Source organism: Pleurodeles waltl, chromosome 9, assembly GCF_031143425.1.
Source record: "Pleurodeles waltl isolate 20211129_DDA chromosome 9, aPleWal1.hap1.20221129, whole genome shotgun sequence".
Lineage (NCBI taxonomy): Eukaryota > Metazoa > Chordata > Amphibia > Caudata > Salamandridae > Pleurodeles > Pleurodeles waltl.
The window spans coordinates 391472936-391492178 of NC_090448.1; the positions used below are offsets into that span (position 1 = coordinate 391472936).

The 19243-nt window shown below is 44.6% G+C and overlaps 1 protein-coding gene across 1 annotated transcript in view; it reads left to right on the forward strand.

Annotated features, from left to right (window-relative positions):
• Positions 1–18621, forward strand: part of LOC138259375 (microtubule-associated proteins 1A/1B light chain 3C-like) — a 56166-nt gene extending 37545 nt beyond the window's left edge. The window contains exons 3-4 of the mRNA XM_069207068.1: positions 974–1080; positions 17910–18621. Coding sequence (XP_069063169.1) covers positions 974–1080; positions 17910–18069 — 267 coding nt within the window. The 3' untranslated portion in view covers positions 18070–18621. The remainder of the gene's footprint in view (positions 1–973; positions 1081–17909) is intronic.
• Positions 18622–19243: the final 622 nt, after the last annotated feature.

Sequence of the window (19243 nt, forward strand, 5' to 3'; positions counted from 1 at the left end):
CATCTTGACATTCTCTAAGTGCCTTCCTTCTCTTAAGACCTTAGAAGTGTACTCCTGTGTTTGTTTGGGGGCATCAGATGAAAGTTCAGGAACTAGTGAAAACTTTTCACTATCTTCAATTAAATTTTTAGAAATTCATATCTGTTTGACCTTGTTGGATTTTTATCATTTTGATCTTATTTTACTCAACAATTTTCTCTTTGTTTTAAAATTAATTGTGGAGTTACTTTTATGTTTTGTGTCTTTGTTCTAATATGTATGCACTGTTTAAGTACTCTACACATTGCTTGTGAGTTAAGCCTGATAATCTCTAAAGGTTTATTTTATTTAAGTTGCATGACATCTGGTAGGAGGTAGCCTTATCCTTTGAGGCAGACACTTGTCCTCCCCAATTAATAATCTACTTTCCTTCACAATCAAAGCTAATGAGAGATCATTTAACACAGCTGAAAGATATCTTTCAGTTTAGTCTTATGGTGCAAGTGGTACTCTCACCTAGATGATCACAGGTGCTAGGTTGGGCATAATGCTTTGTTCTGATGGATTGAAGAGCTAGAAACTGAAGATTAAAAATTCCTTTCCCAGTGCTGAGGACCTAAGGTGTCTGGGTACAATGGAATCTGACTTTTAGTCTGCTGTCTAGGTTCTGAAAGCAACCTAGGTAATAATCCATGGTAGCTGAGCTTGTGTTAGTGTAATTAAATACTGTTGATTAAAAATTTGGGAAAGGGACTAGCCTTGGGTGTTACAGTTGGGTTATCAGGTCACACAAGATAGGTACTTTATGGGCACCCACTTAAGGGCAGGCAAATGCTTTGTTGTGAAATTGGGGTACGCTGTGCTGGTATGGCACTCTTCCTCTAGCATATCAGAATATATTGATATTGGTCTTTACAGGTTCTTGGTGCCCCAGCCTATTTCTTTGATTTTTAACCCCCTGCACGTCTGACTCCTTCCATCTCTCCTTTTTCAGGTCATTGTAGAGAGGTTCCACAAAGAGAAATTCCTGCCACTTTTGGACAAGACCAAGTTCCTGGTCCCAAAGGATATGTCAGTGGGGCAGTTCATGGCCATTTTGAGGTGAGTCAATGAATAGAGTTCCGCAAAAGACTACCTTTGGCGTTTTGTGACCTTGTCGTAGGTAAGGGTGAGGGAAAGCCCAGAATTGAATCTGGTCTTGTGGCCGAGGGGAAGTTAGGGATCCTCATTCAACAAAAGTGTTGACTGGATCATGATTTGAGTGTGTGTTAAGTAAAAGAATAAATGAAAGGCCCAATTTTTAACTTATGTTTTTCAAATTAGTCCCTAAAAATCTGACTTTACTTTATCAAGGTTTGCAGAAGTGCAAGAAACATGTTTTACTATTGTGTTATCTAAAAACTGATACGTACTCGCGAAAGTGATTCAGTGTGCAGTGGCATAAACAATTTAACTTAAGGGGTGTGTCGACACCAAGATAAGTCACTATTGATAAGAAGGAAAATGACATAATGGTGGATGTAGATGCAAGAATCACTATATTTTCATGTGATACTTCAGAAGGATTGGAAACCTAACATTTTGCAACCATTAGGTGTGACCAGCGTATCCCGTGAGGGCAGTAGGGATGATTGTGCCATTTTTCTGCCAAGTTAACTTTTTTTTTTTTTTTTTAAATGGTCAACAGGTGTAAAGTGTGTGTGGCAAATATATATATATATTAATATACTCTGGTGAATGCATTAAGCCAATTAAATATGACACTAAGGCCAGTAGGAATAGGTACATGTTTCTCTGGTTGAAGAGAAGGTCATTGGCCACTGGGTGGAGAAGTATAATAACGTGTTTGAGGACAGTTTAGGTATAATTACAAATTTCACACTTCATTAAGGTCAAGAAAGGTTGTTCTCTTATCAAACATAAATTGAGAAATATCCCACAAACCGTTAGAGGAGAACAGTGCAAACAAATAAAAAATGTTCAAACAAGGTATCGGAGTCTGCAGGTGTCGTCATTTGGTTTTTACCAGCGGTTCTGGCTCACAAAAGAATAGGTGTTCTATGCATGTGCATTGACCTTAGGAGTTTAAAAAAGGTTATCTGCCTTTAAAGTCATTCTCTATAGAAGACTGATGTTCTCACCATGGCAGCGCGGGTCAGTCAAAATTGTATGCTTCAAACTGGAGCTGAGGGCCACATACCATAAGGTGGTGTTACATCCTGACTATTCTCATCTCGCGGAGTTTGTTGCATGATGGGACATACTAATTTTGCTGTATGCATAAACTGCCATAGTTTTTCTCCGTTATTTCTGATGTATTTAGGCATGAAAAAAACATTGTAGCTTTTCCCGACAATGTTTTATCTTTGGTAATACATGGAAGGACATGGTAATGCTGTAGAGACTGTTCTAAGGCTATTAATTGAAAGGCGTTTATTACTTCAGAAAGACAACTGTGTTCACAATGAAGGCTGTAGTGTCTTTGGGGTATGAGTTATATGATGGTGGTGTGAAACCATAATAACCTAGTACAATTTCATCATGAAGGCTCCTCCTTGCAAGGATAACTACCAACTAGGGTCTTAAAAAAATGTTCACGAGTAGCTGAATACTTTAGGTCTGTCTCTTTTGAGAAAGAATGCTAAATATGTGGATCTCGGAATGTCCGTATGCCTTTGAAGATAATCATTGTAAAAGCTCACACATTGCAATAAAGTGTTGAATTGTCACAGTAGATGGCAGTTCTTGTGTTCTAAGGATCTTTCTAAGTTAATTAGAAGGGAAGGGTGAAGTCAGTTGATTTGCTTCTCGGACACTGAAGAATCTTGATAAATGATACTCTGCAATTGATGGGGCAATGTTAGCTTGCTTGGAGTATGAAAAAGTTCATAGTCTGTGTTTGGGAGGGGGCGCTGGAAGTCTTGTTTTGAACCCAGACCACTATCTGTTTTTTGACAGTTTCTAAGGTCACAACATTTAAAAAAAAAAAAAAGAAAAAGCATAACTTTTGTACAATGTGAGGTTTTACTATATTTCCATTTTTTTCTCTTTCTGTCTGTATCTCTGCTCCTTATCTTGTGGGAAGGATAGATGTGTGGTGACTGGGTGTAGCCCCATGATGTCATTGCATCATGGAAGCCACATAGTAAAGGGTCTGAAGAATACTAGATCTAAAGAAGGCTGAGTCAAGCTGTACAGCTGTGCCTTTAATAAAAAAGAAAAACAAACATGTTCAAAATCTTAACTGGCCGTTTTCATCCTGCCAGCAACAAAACGATATGGCGCCTCTAGCTTTGGTTGTGCCATATCACTCTAACTTCCTGACTTTCAGCCATGGTGCACGGCAGCTGTAGTGCTGCACAAAATGGCTAAAAGACTGACAAAGTCAATAGCTCTTGCATAGGTGAGACAGGTTGGCTTTGCCAATGCTTGTTTTACATGATTGTCAGTGGAACCAAGAGAGGTCTGCTCTGACTTTAATTTTTTTTTTTTTTTTTTTTTTTTTTTTTTTTATATATTTGCGTTTTCCAAACATATAATGTGTTGCAGTACAGTGCTTAATAATACATGTTGTTCGAATGAAACTGAATGCTAAATAGTGTTTTCCTTAAGATTTCTGAAAAGCGCACAGACCCACAGTTATTACGTGTCTAAGTTCAGTGCTTAATTTTACATTAAAACGTTCCGGTGCTCAAAGCACTCCTCTTAAAAAGCCTGGCTGCTGCAATTAAATGTGCGAACACAGAATACTGAGGCAGAGTAATCCTAAACCTATCTCGAGCCTCTCCAATCCATTTACAGCCACTCCCTGCCCCTTCAGCTTACTCTTGCAGCTTTTTGCTTTCTCCCTTTGTGACGCTTTTTCGTTTTTCTCTTCCCCGTCTTTCCCATATGTGTCTTTTGCTTGCAGCTAATGCTTAAGGTAGAAAGATGAGCGCTGGCCCTCAAAAATAAGTGCCAGCGCTTTGCACCGGGAATAACGAGCACAAATTAAGCACTTCTAAGTTCCTATAAAATGGAGCAATGCAAAGCCGTTCGAGGATGCAGAACAACTCTAAGCCCACTCTAAACCCAAACTGCTACTAAGAGTGTGGAAAAAATACTCCTCCCGCTTAATAATGCGGACAACCGAAAATAATTGACAACTGAGTATACATAATTCAACATTGAAAGGCTTTCATTAGTATGGAGCATGCTTGTCTCTTGGGCCCTAACTGCCAAGAATACCTTGGTGCGTTCTGTACACCAGCAGTGGCCATGTTAACATGCAGCAAGTCCTATGTGTTGAATATAGCATCGTCTACCGTCCTCCCGGACCTCGCGCCTCTTTCAGCGACGCCATCGCCGACTTCATCTCCCCGCACGCCCTCGCCTCACCGGACTACATCCTCCTAGGCGACCTCAACTTCCATCTGGAACAAAACAACGACCCCAACACCACCACCCTGCTTGACAACCTCGCCAACCTCGGCCTCAAACAACTGGTGAACACCGCCACCCACATCGCCGGACACACGCTCGACCCTATCTTCTCCGCCAGCAAACACGTCTTCTTCAGCCACACCTCTGCCCTACACTGGACCGACCACAGCTGCGTCCACTTCACATTCCGACGCGAGACCTCCCACCTCCGCACTCAACCCATCCCTCGTCGACAGTGGAACAAGATCCCTGAAGAGCAACTCTTCTCCGCTCTCGCCGCCAACCAACCCACCCTCACCACCGACCCCAACGACGCAGCTCTCAACCTCACAAACTGGATCTCCAACTGCGCTGACAACCTTGCTCCCCTCAAACGCACGCATCGACAGACCAACACCAAAAAACCTCTCTGGTTCTCTGACACCCTCAAAGAATCAAAGAAAACTTGTCGTGCCCTTGAGAAGGCTTGGCGCAAGGACCACACCGCTGACAACATGACCGCCCTCAAGAACGCTACACGCGAACACCACCACCTGATCCGCACTGCCAAAAGGAACTTTTTCACCGACAGACTAGACAAAAACAGCCACAACAGCAGAGAACTCTTCAGCATCGTCAAAGAGTTCTCCAACCCCAGCGCCAGCGCCAACGCCGTCACGCCCTCACAGGATTTGTGCGAATCCCTCGCCACTTTCTTCCATCGCAAGATCAGCGACCTCCACGACAGCTTCGGACACCAGACCCAACCATACACCACTGAACCCGCTTCCCCGGACATCACCCTCAACAACTGGACCCACATCAACACGGAAGAAACCAAATCCATCATGAACTCTATCCACTCCGGCGCCCCTTCGGACCCCTGCCCGCACTTCATCTTTAACAAAGCCGACGACATCATCGCCCCGCACCTCCAGACCGTCATCAACTCTTCTTTTTCTTCTGCTACCTTCCCCGAATGCTGGAAGCACGCTGAAGTCAACGCCCTACTAAAGAAACCTACGGCTGACCCAAGCGACCTGAAAAACTTCCGCCCCATCTCTCTTCTACCTTTCCCAGCCAAGGTAATAGAAAAGACCGTCAACAAACAGCTGACCACCTTCCTGGAAGACAACAACCTGCTCGACCCTTCACAAACCGGATTCCGAACCAACCACAGCACGGAAACCGCCCTCATCTCAGTCACAGACGACATCAGAACCCTGATGGACAACGGTGAAACAGTCGCCCTCATTCTCCTCGACCTCTCGGCTGCCTTTGACACCGTCTGTCACCGCACCCTAATCACCCGCCTACGCTCCACCGGGATCCAAGGCCAGGCCCTGGACTGGATCGCCTCCTTCCTCGCTAACCGCTCCCAAAGAGTTTACCTCCCTCCGTTTCGCTCAGAACCCACCAAGATCATCTGCGGCGTACCTCAAGGCTCATCGCTCAGCCCGACACTCTTCAATGTCTACATGAGCCCCCTCGCCGACATCGTACGCAAGCACGACATCATCATCACCTCCTACGCCGACGACACCCAACTTGTACTCTCCCTCACCAAGGACCCCGCCAGCGCCAAGACCAACCTACAAGAGGGTATGAAGGACGTCGCAGATTGGATGAGGCTCAGCCGCCTAAAGCTGAACTCTGAAAAAACGGAAGTCCTCATCCTCGGCAACACCCCGTCCGCCTGGGACGACTCCTGGTGGCCCACGGCCCTCGGCACCGCACCGACCCCCGCAGACCACGCCCGCAACCTCGGCTTCATCTTGGACCCTCTTCTCACCATGACCAAGCAAGTCAACGCCGTGTCCTCCGCCTGCTTCCTCACTCTCCGCATGCTCCGCAAGATCTTCCGCTGGATCCCCGCCGACACCAGAAAAACCGTGACCCACGCCCTTGTCACGAGTCGCCTGGACTACGGCAACACCCTCTACGCCGGGACCACCGCCAAACTCCAAAACCGCCTGCAACGCATCCAAAACGCCTCGGCCCGCCTCATCCTCGACGTACCCCGCAACAGCCACATCTCCGCACACCTGAGACACCTGCATTGGCTCCCAGTCAGCAAAAGGATCACCTTCCGTCTTCTCACCCACGCACACAAAGCCCTCCACAACAAGGGACCGGAATACCTCAACAGACGCCTCAGCTTCTACGTCCCCACCCGCCCCCTCCGCTCCGCTGGCCTCGCACTTGCTGCCGTCCCTCGCACCCGCCGCTCCACGGCGGGTGGGAGATCTTTCTCCTTCCTGGCGGCCAAGACCTGGAACTCCCTCCCCACCAGCCTCAGGACCACCCAGGACCACTCCGCTTTCCGGAGACTCCTAAAGACTTGGCTGTTCGAGCAGCGATAACCCCCCCTTTCCCCCCTAGCGCCTTGAGACCCGCACGGGTGAGTAGCGCGCTTTATAAATGTTAATGATTTGATTTGATTTGATTTAGCATCACATAAAACATTATTAAATGTTATGCTACACATGTCGAACTGATACGGGAAGGTTTCATTACAGGCCGTCAACCTCACAAAACCTAATTCCAAAATATCAGGGAAATAGTCCAGACGCTTCAGACTAAATTTTTGAAGTTTTCTATGTGATCTGAGGCAGGGAAGCGGGTTGCTCATCTCGTCTGTGACCATGGCTGCTGCAGAGGACCGTGTTTGCCGTTTGAAGAAGGAGCAGGCACAATTTTTCGGGTTCATTTCGTTCTATTACATCGGTTCTTCCCTATGGGGCTGCATGTCGTCCTCATCCGCCACCTTGGGTCGTATAGGGTGGTTTGTATTTGGTCCGCGCTGCTGTGTCCGCAGGGATGGAATCCACGTTCGTAGCTGCCAAGGTTTCCGATTGCTGTGTGTCACCCGTAACTTCAGTGTAATTATGAGTGATATTTCAACGACTGAGTGAAACATTCTCGCAAGCGACGAAGACGAGGGAACCATAGAAATATCGTGATTAATCGAGAATCCTATATCTTCTGTTGCTTCCCAGCGCCACCTTGTGGCCTTTGATAAACAGTACTCGGATCTTACCTAGCTAGCAAAGTGAGAAACTGTAACCAGGTTTTACTGCATTTAAAACCGGTTCTTTTGCGTGACAATCTCGGGCATCGCGGTAATACAAGAAAATGCCCAGATATGCGTTATTCTAATACGAGTTGGTTGACACTTGGCAGGGCTGCACGTCCCTTTCCTTCTAGGAGAGCCAGGCACACCAAGGGCTGCAGCAGCTTGTTTGTGAAGCAACAATCCACTTTGCCTCCAGCAGTCCTTTCTCCTGCTTTCGTCCATGTCACTAGTGCATTTAAAATGTCAAGAGCCGCCCCGCGCTTTATTCTGGAGTTTACATATGCATCACATGTGTAGGGAGTAGTTATCAATAGTGCAGTGGCACCGGAACCCAGGGGTGCGGTGGCCCAATGAACACCAATTAAAGTGGCTTTTATACCCAATCTAGGGGGCGGGGGGAGGGTGGGAGAGGGGCTTTCCTTGTTTGCATTAGGGTTTATGACACCCTTGCTATACCACTGCACACACGGTCCTTGTATTAAATGGTCGAAGTTCATGTTGATAGTATTGGTATTATTTTAACAAACCCTCATGCAGGTGTTGCTGAAAGGGAGACACTTACGCAAAACAGGCACATTTTAGGCGTTTCTAAATCTGATTTCAAAATGTTTCACTGTCAAATATCGCCACCCAAAAGTGGACATCAATGTTCGCAGCTAAACAAAAACACGCCTTTTGGAATCCAGTTTTGACATTCTAATATACTCCGATTTACATGAGGGTTTAGGGTGTGGATTGCCCTTATCGAGGTATACGATCTACACTTTGTCCGTTCTCAAACACTCCTGCTTGTCGGTGAGACACATGGTCTGCCTCTAAACTGGTTTGAATCACTAACTTGCTCCCTTGTGTCGCACACGTCTCGTTGTGGCAGACACCGAGATTCTGCTGTCCATGCAGCCAACAACGCCGTAGGGATAATGGCCGTGATAGCTGCAGGTTTCGTGCCACCTGGTGCAAGGGTGGTTCGCCTATCTGCCTCCTGCTTGGGACTTTGCTCCTCCCCCATATTCTGGCAATCCCAATGCCCCCACTTGCAGGTAACTGGGTCCATGGCACCCCTTTCCTTTAGTGTGTTGAAGCCATTGACACTCCATGAATGCTAACGTCGGAAAAATATAAATGCTCGTAAGTGTTAAGACACACAAAGCAGCCTCTAAACTTTTGTGGGTAGATAACACTGATACTGCCTCGTCTTGCAGGACCTAGGTCAAAAATATGAGGATCTACATAGCAGACACACCTACTTCTAAGTTAACAAACATTGATAAAAGCAATATGTCACTTCATTTGGCCCTATTTGATTTGCTATGCTTTTTTGCAGATGCTGAGTAGTAAAATGTGGAGCGTGCCTCATGACTCTGTGCCAGTGCATTAGGTGACATATCCAGGTGAAATGACGTGCCTGCCATTTCCAAGTTGGCGGATACACTTCTCTCGTCACATTTGCAGTGTATTAAAAACAGAGGCCAAATGTCAGACGCTGTTTTCCGAGGGCACTTGTTTACTTTTCTTTCTCTGAGTTCAAAGTGAAAGAATACAAAAAATATATATATATATCCTGGTGTCTGCCCATCCCCGTCCCTGTTCGCTGCCTGACCTGTCTCCTCTCCCTCTTCATGTTGACGCTGTATGCATCTTGTCGCACGTCTTTATCACACACATGTTCACAATCTACAATGTCCGCGATGTGTGTATCAGAAGCAGGGGTGGAGTGCTGAATACTCGGCCACTCCGTCTTCAGTCCCCGTGGGCAAAGGAGCCTCCAGTCTGCTGCATTCCCGTTCCTGGCTTCTGCCCTCCAGTTGTTTCTCGCTGTCCCCTTTTGTGTTGCACCCCCAAGGCAGTTACTGCCTTCTGGTAAGTGAGACGGCGTGTCCGGGTCTGTCCACGTGTTGTCATCCGCACTCCTCTTTATAATGACAGTGACAGCATGCAATTAAAATGCGTGGATGTCACTAGTGTGGATCTACATAGCAGACACACCTACTTCTAAGTTAACAAACATTGATAAAAGCAAAACATTGATAAAAGCAATAAGCAGGTCCACTCCAGCAACATTTCATATCGGCGCATGATTTGTCTAGCTGCCTTGGAACCCGTGCGCGCCTATAGCGGTGCAGATCCCCTGTAATATGTGAAATGCAAGGTTTGTTCAATTTCTTTGCACCATCACCTTTGACCTTTCGCGGGAGCAGTCCAGTAGGGATATTGCTCTTCCGCATATTATTGTAATTACTGCATCTTCAGTTTTTTTTTTTCGCACCAGCATGTCAGCACAACTTAGGTAAACAGGCCTTGCAGGGACTGTGATGAACCTTAAACGTGGCAGGGCACAAACATATTGTGTATTTTCTAGTTTCCATATGGTTCCGTGGGTCTGATCTGTTACTTGCAGTGCTTGAAATGGAAAAATAAAAGTGTAGGGACTCTGTATCGGAGTACCTTCTTGTTGCTGAGGAGTGCCGGTACTCTCCAATGAAAAGTATTACGTTTTTCTGGAGAAGTGCAAGTACTTTCCCTCTCAAAAGAAAAAAGTGCCGGTACTCAGTACCCGGAGAGTACCGGCCCATTTAAAGCACTGCTAAGCCCAACCATTTTATTTTTTTAAATTATCACCAGCTCATTACGAATGAGTTTGTTTTATTTTCTTGAGAGGGGAATGATGCCGTTCCATGGCTGCACACTTTCACTCTAGACTTATTTTCTTCAGTTCAAGCTTCCGCCAGTCCGATTAGCAGCAGCGTTGCCCGCTTTTCTCCACGTTGCCCATGGAGGCTTCCTGCCGCTCAAAGTTCCAACATGTAGGTTTGCATGTGGGCCCCCGACTTCATTATTTAGCATCATTCGTTAATTGACTCCCCTCCAGCCTTCCACCATGTCAACCGTCGGCTGCAATTTCAGATACCCAGAGCAGCGACACAAAATGGATGCTGATTACAAATTGCAGGGTTCAAAAATAAAATGAAGCAATTTACGTCGGCTTTTCATGTTACAAACAATCTGAGTTTTTGTTTCCACTTCCAAGGTTTTAAGCTGAAGTGGCACCATATCAAGTGAAGCCTGACCCTGCGATCTGTACAACACAACAAATACAACAAAAACTTTCTTGGCACGCTGGAAGCGCATTTATACTGCTGTAAAAAATAAAAAATAATCATTTAAAAAAATCTGTACTACCCAATATTTGTAATGTTGTAAACAAATATATTTTAATAATTCACAATACGTTTTACAGTAATTATGTATATTGATCCAAATGTGCTTAACCACTTTTTCGCAGTCTTAATTAACCCCTGCGCCGCTAAGCCTCTTCCCACCCCCCTGTGCGAAGCCTTTTTTTGGGCTACTTGGGATAGTTTCGGATTTAGGCCCCCTTAACTTTTTGTCCACAAACTATCCACGTCAAATTTGCGTCCTTTCCTTCCAACACCGTGGGGATTCTAAAGGTACCCAGGGCTTGTGAATTTCCCTTGTGGGGGACTGAGAAATTAGCTAAAATACAGTAACATTGTTTTTGGCAAAATGGGGGGAAAGTGCTGCAGAAGAAAGCTTCTGTTTGTTTTCTCCTGCAAATGGCATCAATAAAGGGTTTGCAGTGCTAAAATCACCATCTTCCCAGCTTTCAGGCACAGGCAGACTAGAACTGAAAAACCAACATTTTCAACACAGTTTTGGCTTTTTACTGGGACAATAGCCCAAGCAGGTATCCACTACAGAGGAATACCATTGGAAAGGGGAGATTCTCCCCCTTTCCAATGATCCCTCTCTCATCTGGCTCTGTGCTTGAGGTAGGGGACGGGGGGGCGGGATAGGGGGCTGAGATAGCCCCCTGAGCTCTGAGGCAGGGAAAGTGAAATTAGCCAATTGGCTTATTTTACTTTCAGTTTCAGTGAAATGACATTGGTGCGACGTGTGCGCTTATCTTTCATTCCACCAAAACAAAAGAAACTGTCTTGTGAGATTGGGAATCTCTCTCTCCCAAACCCCCACCCCCATCTCCAGGGGCTTTTTTTCTCTAAAAGCAGTCCCTATGGGGCCTGCATAAGAGAGATTTCAAGTGGCATGAGGTCGAACGGCCAGGAGCCGTCTGACACACTTGAGCACTGTAGTATCGGACGGCTCCTGGCCGTCCAACACACAGAAGGGGTTAAACTATTGGAAAATGGACACCAGTCTGCAGCTCCACTACAAATGCTTAGCGTTGTGGACAAATACGGTAATGTGTATGCTCTCTGCTTCGGTTCATTTCCTCTTGTATATAACAATTATTACAAATTGTGTTACTGAGGAAATGCAGGTAAACAAATCAATGTTACCAGGTCCACTTAACGAGCGAGATGGCCTTCACAAACAGGCACCAGAAAACAGCCTTCTTCAGGGTACTATGATTATATTTTCTCTATGGTGGTGTCAAATTTAGAGGTCCATTGGACAGTTTTTCCTGAAAGTAATATAATAAGCATGCACCCATAAACTTAGCCTTAGCTGCAGGTCTTTCTTGTCTTCTACCCAAATGCATCCTGTAGGAAGCTGGCTCTGTATATACTATATCAAAATGAGATATATTGTGCACAGAGTCCAGGGGCTACCCAGAAGCTTAATAAAAGCTAAAGTAGATAATACCAATGCTCTCTTTTGTGGTAGTGTGGTCAAGCAGTTAGGCTTATCAGAAGGTAGTGGAAAGCATTTGTTGTACACACAGTCAAGAAATGAGGCACACACTCAATGACTAACTTCAGGCCAATTGTATTTATATGGCAACAATTATTATATATATATATTTTTTTATTACTAGAACCAGAAGAACTTTGTTGCAGGTAAGTACAGTTGTAAGTAGGTATTAAGCATATGTATAAAATGTACCTTGTCTGGTTTTAGCAGATAAGACCGTTTACAACTAGCAATTTTCTAATTCAGAAGTTAACAGTGGAATTTTCCATAGGAGTCCGGGGGCGATGGGAGGGTGAGAAGAGTGTTAGCACAGAAAACAAGTAAGTATATGACTTTATCCTTCAGAGGTTAGGATGTCCCCAAAAATGCACCACTAGCAACATGGGGCCAGCTTGGTGCAGATGTCAAAGTTGGCGTCAGGTTTGCAATGGAATCCTATGAGGACTGGGGGTGGTTGGAAAAGATCTGCTTGCAGGTAAGTACCTAAGTCTTCGGAGAGCAGACCTGGGTGTGTAGGCGAGCACCAGGGGGGGACCAAAGATAGGCACCAATCACACACCCTCAGAGGCACAGGGGTGCTGGGTGCAGGGTGCAAACACTAGTCTGGGCACCCAATACTTTTCAATGGGGGGGGGGGGGGGAGGGAGAGGGAGTGGTGGTGTCACAAAAGATGCTGCAGACTGCATCCACAGGGTCGGTTCCAGAAAACCACAGGCTGGACAAGGATGCGGACACAAGATTGGAATCGCCTGGAGACCTGCTCTGGGCCGTTGGGCCACCTGGACATGGGCCGTGGGCATTGGGTGCAGAGTGGGCAGGACTCTCAGATCCGTGGCGGTTCTGGAGTGAGTCCTTGTTGGAGTTTCTTGTGGACAGGGCCAATGTCCTCAAGAGTTTTTGGTCCTCTGCTGAGCAGGCAATCTTCTGTGGGTTTGTAGAGGTAGCAGATCCTGCAGGATGCGTCTCCTTTTTTGTGCAGGAGTCTTTGAAGCTGCAGACAGGCCAGTAGGGCTGGGGCCAAGTCCGTTGGTGTCTGGAGTCTTCTCTGCTGAGGTTGGCTTAACAAACCACCTTCTTGCTTCTTTCTGTTTCTTATTGAGGTTACCAGGAATCTAGATAAAATCTAGGAATTTGATAAGGTTCAGGGGTGCCCCTAAATACTATATTTAGGGGCCTTATAGGGGTCGGAGGGCAGTAGCCAATGGCTACTGTCCCTGTGGGTGGCTACACCCTTTTTGTGTCCATTCCCTATGGGAAGGGAGGCACATTCCTAACCCTATTAGTCACTGTCCTCCAAAACAAGATGGAGGATTCTGCAAAAAAGGGGGGGGGTCACTTTAGCTTTGGACACATTAGGTGTGGACCCAGCAGAAGTGGTGACTCCTCCTTGTTTTTTCTAATTTTCCCACCAGACTTGCTGCCAAAAGTGGGGCTTGGTCCAGGGTGTGGGCTTCTCCACTAGCTGGAGTGCCCTGGGACACTCTTAACAGGAGGCCTGAGCCTTTTAGACTCCCCGCCAAGTGTTATAGCTCCTGCAAGGGAGGGTGGGGGCAGGAGGTGTGAAGCATCTCCACTGAGAGCCGTCTTTATTTCTGACCCCAGAGAGCACAAAGGCTCTCACCCCAGGGGGTGAGAAACTTGTCTGTCAGTGGCAGGCTGGCATAGACTGGGTCAGCCTTACACCAAAGGGTTGGGTGATGTACAGGGGGCATCTCTAAGATGCCTTCTGTGTGTATTTTACAATAAATCCAACACTTCCATCAGTGTGGGTTCATTGTACTGAGAAGTTTGATAGCAAACTCCCCAGTCTTCAGTGAAGCTATCATGGGGCTGTGGAGTTCGTAGTGACAGACTTCCAGCCCATGTACTTAATATGGCCAAGCTGCACTTACAATGTCAAAGAATGGACTTAGCTGCATGAGCAATATGCCCCTACAGTGTCTATGCCCTCACCTGTGGTACAAGTGCACCCTGCCTTAGGGCTGTAAGGCCTGCTAGAAAGGTGACTTACCTACACCACCGCCAGTGGTTTGGGGGCGTGGCACCCTGGAAGGGGTGCCATGTTGACTTTACGTTTTTCTTCCCACCAGCACACACATTCTGCAATGGCAGTGTGCATGTGCTTGGTGAGGGGTTCCTTAGGGTGGCACAGTACATGCTACAGCCCATAGGGGCCTTCCCTGGTCAGAGCCCTTGGTACCACTGGTGCTGGAGCCTTTTTTATCAGGGTCCCAGCACACTCTACAATTTAGCATGGAATCCCAGGCAAAACGTGTGGGTGGAGGGGAGGGGGGTGGTTACTGAAAACAAGGGGCCAGTTTCCTACACGTCCATCTTATTTATACAGTGTCTCATTGTAACATTTGTGGCGCTGTCCATGACCACTGTTAGGACCCAGGACGGTCTGGGTATAAGGAGGGAGCGACAGGCCTAAATGTGATGATTGCCTGAAGGGATATTTCTGGCATAGAGGGTGTCAACAGAAGTAGCAGCATCAGCTGGGCTTCTCCCGCTGCTTGTCTGCCTTTGCTTCTTTCTGCCAGCATGCACTGCTCTTGTACCTGAGGCGGAACAAGCTTGGTTTGAAAACGATTTGTTTTTTTCCAGAACAAATTTTTAATGGTTTGAATTGTTTTTTAATCCTGAACCAATGCTGAGATTTTCTTAATGAGAGCAAGAAATTGACTTTATGTTGCTCATTTAATTTCAGTCTGCTTTTAGTGTCCCCTTTTCCCCTTCCCCTGCTGGAGCACTTCTTTTAAAAGAAATAAATCATATAATTTTACCACTTATAACGAGCCAAGAAAGCTCTTAACTCTGCTGCAGCATTTTCATCCTGTACAGGAATTAATGCTCTTATAAGGTTGATTTAATCTTTGGACCCAGTAAATAGTGTGGTAGAAACCATCAACACAATTTCAGTACAAACCCAATTAATTTAAATTCCATGACCAATGTGGCCACGGAAAGAAAACTTGAGTCGGAAATAAAGTTAAGGGATTTTATTATAAACATAAGCTCAGTCATGTTGACTATTCGTAAAACAAAATTATAGAGATAGATAATCACCAAGGGTCGTCCAAGGCGACTGAGTTCAGGCGAACTAACATTAACAAAACTAAGCATTCAAGAAGAATGATACATATCGTAAGCAAGAATATCTGAGCAACGGAAGGTGGCTGTTGCTCATATTTAACAATCAGGCGATTTCAGATTAGCAGAGTCCATAATCTTTGGCTGGCACAGGTCAACCCTACAAATAACAAATTCAGGGAAATACATTGTGCGGAGAGGAACACATGCGGGCAAAGGACAAAAAGCATAAAAAGGGCAAAAATAATTTGGAAAAAGATAATCTCATTGTAATCTACTAACTAAGAAAGGCAAAAAATAAGTAAAAAGGGAAAGCATCCGCATATCAGAAGCTCGATCAAGAGTCTTCTGAAGGGGAAATAAAAAGGTTTAAAAGTCTAAATGAGCATCTCAAAAAGGCAGTGGTTGAGAGGAAGATACCTTTCTCAGGGGCGCAGTATTCCAGAACTCTTCTTCAGGAAAGTATCAGGTGGCAGCAAAGGTGTCTGCTATCATCAGGAGATCTCTCTGACAAATATCCAAATGTCCATCTGTTGATTAGAATTCCCAACGCATCCTGATTTGTCGAAGAGATTAGTCCATGTCACGTTGAAGGGGCATCATCCAATAGAAATCGATCACACAACTCCATGTTGAAACAGTTCAATACTTTCCCACGTCTGTCAAGGGAACATCTTCCATCTGTGTGACTCCCCACAAGTTTGAATCAAATTGTATACAATATCAGTCCATGTTCCACAACGCATTTTTTCAAGGGCACTGCGCTACATTCTTTCTATCCTTAAACAATAGAGCCAATTACCAACTTCTAGCCTCCTCAAGGGGAAACTGTTTGAAAGAAAACGTGCATTATGAAATTTAATCAGCATTTCCTGCATAGCCATTAAATATAAACCTCAACAGGCCTCACTCATGCTAACACAAGAAAACTATAATAATAAATTAATGTTTTATTAAAACACATGTAATAGTGAAGTATTATTAATGTTGAATTTATAAGTTTGCCTAATATGAGTAATACATTTAATTTTAAACAAAAAGCTTTAAGGCATTTCATTTGATACAACAGAGATGTGCATTTCTTAGTTTTGCACACTTTTTAAATTCATTACTCGTTAGAAATTTAATATCCTTTCTATATGCTCTAGAGTCTAAATGATATTAATACATCAGTTTTATCCCTCCAAGGCATAATTTAAATCAAATACCACCTAAGGCGAGCTCTGAAATACAAGCAAATGCACAATTAAATTGACTGTCAGTGCAGCTTCATTGTTGAACTGTTAATACATTAAGTAGCATAAAGCATAAACTGTCACAATCTGATAATTTTTGTGACAGGAGGGGCTCTACCAGATTTTAAATGACATCAACTGATACCCAGTGTGTACTGTATTTAGTCAGTGAGATTATAGAAGTGTCTGGACACTAGGCTGCGAACAATGGTGTTAACCGTACCTCCCTAAATGTACATGTGATGTTGTACCAGCTTTAGACTTTTGTGACTGTGCAAAGTTTGGCCGGCATTGATGATTTCTGGCTGCAAACAATAATATAAATTCAAGATTAGTGACCAGTGGTGCAATTCTGAACATTCTATAAAGATCAGTGAGTGATGGGTTAAAGTCTAAATTTGCTGTAACAATCATTGTGCAATGAGGCAAATATATGAAAAACTTAGTTATGAGTAATGAGTGTACTACAGATTACGGAGTGATAAAACAAATGTAATCAGACATAGTGATAATTCTTAAGCAATTGTGTGTATTTGTGAAGCAGAGATGTCCACCCAGGCTTGCACTGTCATAATATGGTAATTCTTGCCATGTTTATAAAACAAAAAAAAGTTCCTGCTGTTGTGGTGATGTAAGTTTATACATTTTTCTCTGTAATTATCCATATTTATATTTTGCTCTTTTATCTGTATTTGTTTTGTGTATTATAAAAGATTAACCTGAAGCTTGTAAATTGTCCACATTTATTTACCCATCCAAGATGCACCTGCAATTTATTTAACAAAGTTAAAATTGAAAGCCTCTCGGGTTTTAGTGATAAAAGAAAAAAACATACATATACAATGCAACGTTCATGTGCAAAACACTCCTATGACATTAACGTTTTAGTACAGTGCACGTCTGCAACTGTTTGAAGGTAAATTAGGAAAGCGTGCCTTTAACTCCTTGCTTGTCAGTCTACACAGCGAATGACCCAGCCTCATGACGAACACCATCAAGAATCACTCAAAAGAAGACCCACTTTCCATGTTTTTCTTGTTTAAAAAAAAAAAATACAGATAATTGGATCGTTTTTTGTTTGTATTTATCTCAATTCATGCAAGCGCTCCCCATTCCTTCATACATCCATTATGTCACTCCCACCCTACTGTTGACTTTTCACTCGCTCAGCCATCCACACAAACTCTCTAATTGATGAAGAAGCGCTTTTCACTTAAGAAAAAGCACGGTGGCTTTTTCACTGTGGAAAGGGCAGATGACCAGTAGAGTATAAACAAGCAGTCCCCTCCTTGCAGTTAAATAATTTCACTGGCTCCCACTGTTTCCCGTGCCCTCTCGTGCTGATGTTTTAACATCTTTCGCCATTTCCGGTCTTGCCTCTGCCGCGATTCTGCAGTACTGATGCCCTTCTAACTCCTGTTCTGTAATGGTTTCTTTTACTTTATCTGCAGGAGTCGAATGCCCCTCGGCCACGCCCACGCCTTCTACTTCCTGCTGGATGGCCGCACTCTACCTACAGTCAGCATGAGCATGGCAGAGGTGTACGCCTCCCACCGGGACGAGGACGGCTTCCTATACCTCACCTATGCCTCGCAGGAAGTATTCGGCTAACATGCCATGCACAATCGTCCAGTGGGCACAAAGCAGCTTTCTTGTGTCAGCAGAGTCGTTGCCTGTACGCCTTCCCCATCCGCCATTTATGGTGAGTTGATGGAGGAACAGGAGAGGCGGGAGTTCCCTGCCCATTCATTGAGAGAACACACTCGCCACCCTCCAAGAGCCACGTGGAATAAGATGGACCTATATTCAGAACAGCTGGACTGTTTTTTTTTTTGTTGGTTTTTTTTTCCTTTTGGTTTTTTGGCATGAGCGCTGGCTCTAAAGGAACTGTGGAAGTCTGCCGGACAAATAGTGGGTTTGGGTTGGAAGAGTGTGAGTGGGTGGAATTAACAGGGTTTTGTTGCCTTTTATCATGAGTAATCTTCCGTCTTGCCCCTTCTGTGCAGGAGCACTTGCTCCCTGCTGGAGCGCAGTGGGGCATGTCATGTATCTGAACCAACTTTCAACACCTCTTTTTAGGACATTTTGAGGATAAAATGATTTTTTAAAAATAAAATGCAAATGTTAAATCAAGTGTTTTTGCTGAATAAATTGTTTTTCATACGTCCCTCATTCTTCATTTCACTGAGGGGGTTCTAGATGATGGAATTGTGGTGAGGAGGAGCTCTTTAGAAATAGCTTTCTTGTAGTGGGTTGCCACTGCTTTTTGCATCGATTACTGTTTCATTCTATCCACCATTCCTCCAGACTGGTGGGATGTTCAGGTTGGCACACTACATTCATTGCGCTTATGTTTCTGGTAAAGTGCAGATTCACAACTTTTTTTCTGAGTACAACGTCTGTCCTGGAGCAATGCTCAAGAGAGACTTACGTCGCTGCTCATTTAAGCAAAGATCGCAAAGCCAATAGATCTGGCTATAATAAGCCAATGCATTTACACACCGACATTCTCAAACACTTGTAATTTGCATTGCATGCACAAATGCTATTTATTACATTAAAGCCGGTCATATTGGCTTTACCTACCTGGAAGAAAATCACCAAGTATTGCTGTCTATATAGAATGCTTACATGAGATAAAGGATTGAATGTGAGAAATCGCATGAATGAGTGTACTTTTCAGCTGTAAAATACTTCCTTAAACTTTCCAATGGGAGCTCTTTGTGAAAGGTTGGGTGGGGGTCCAGTGTCTGCAAAGCAGTCTACACCCCTGCTGGATTTATTT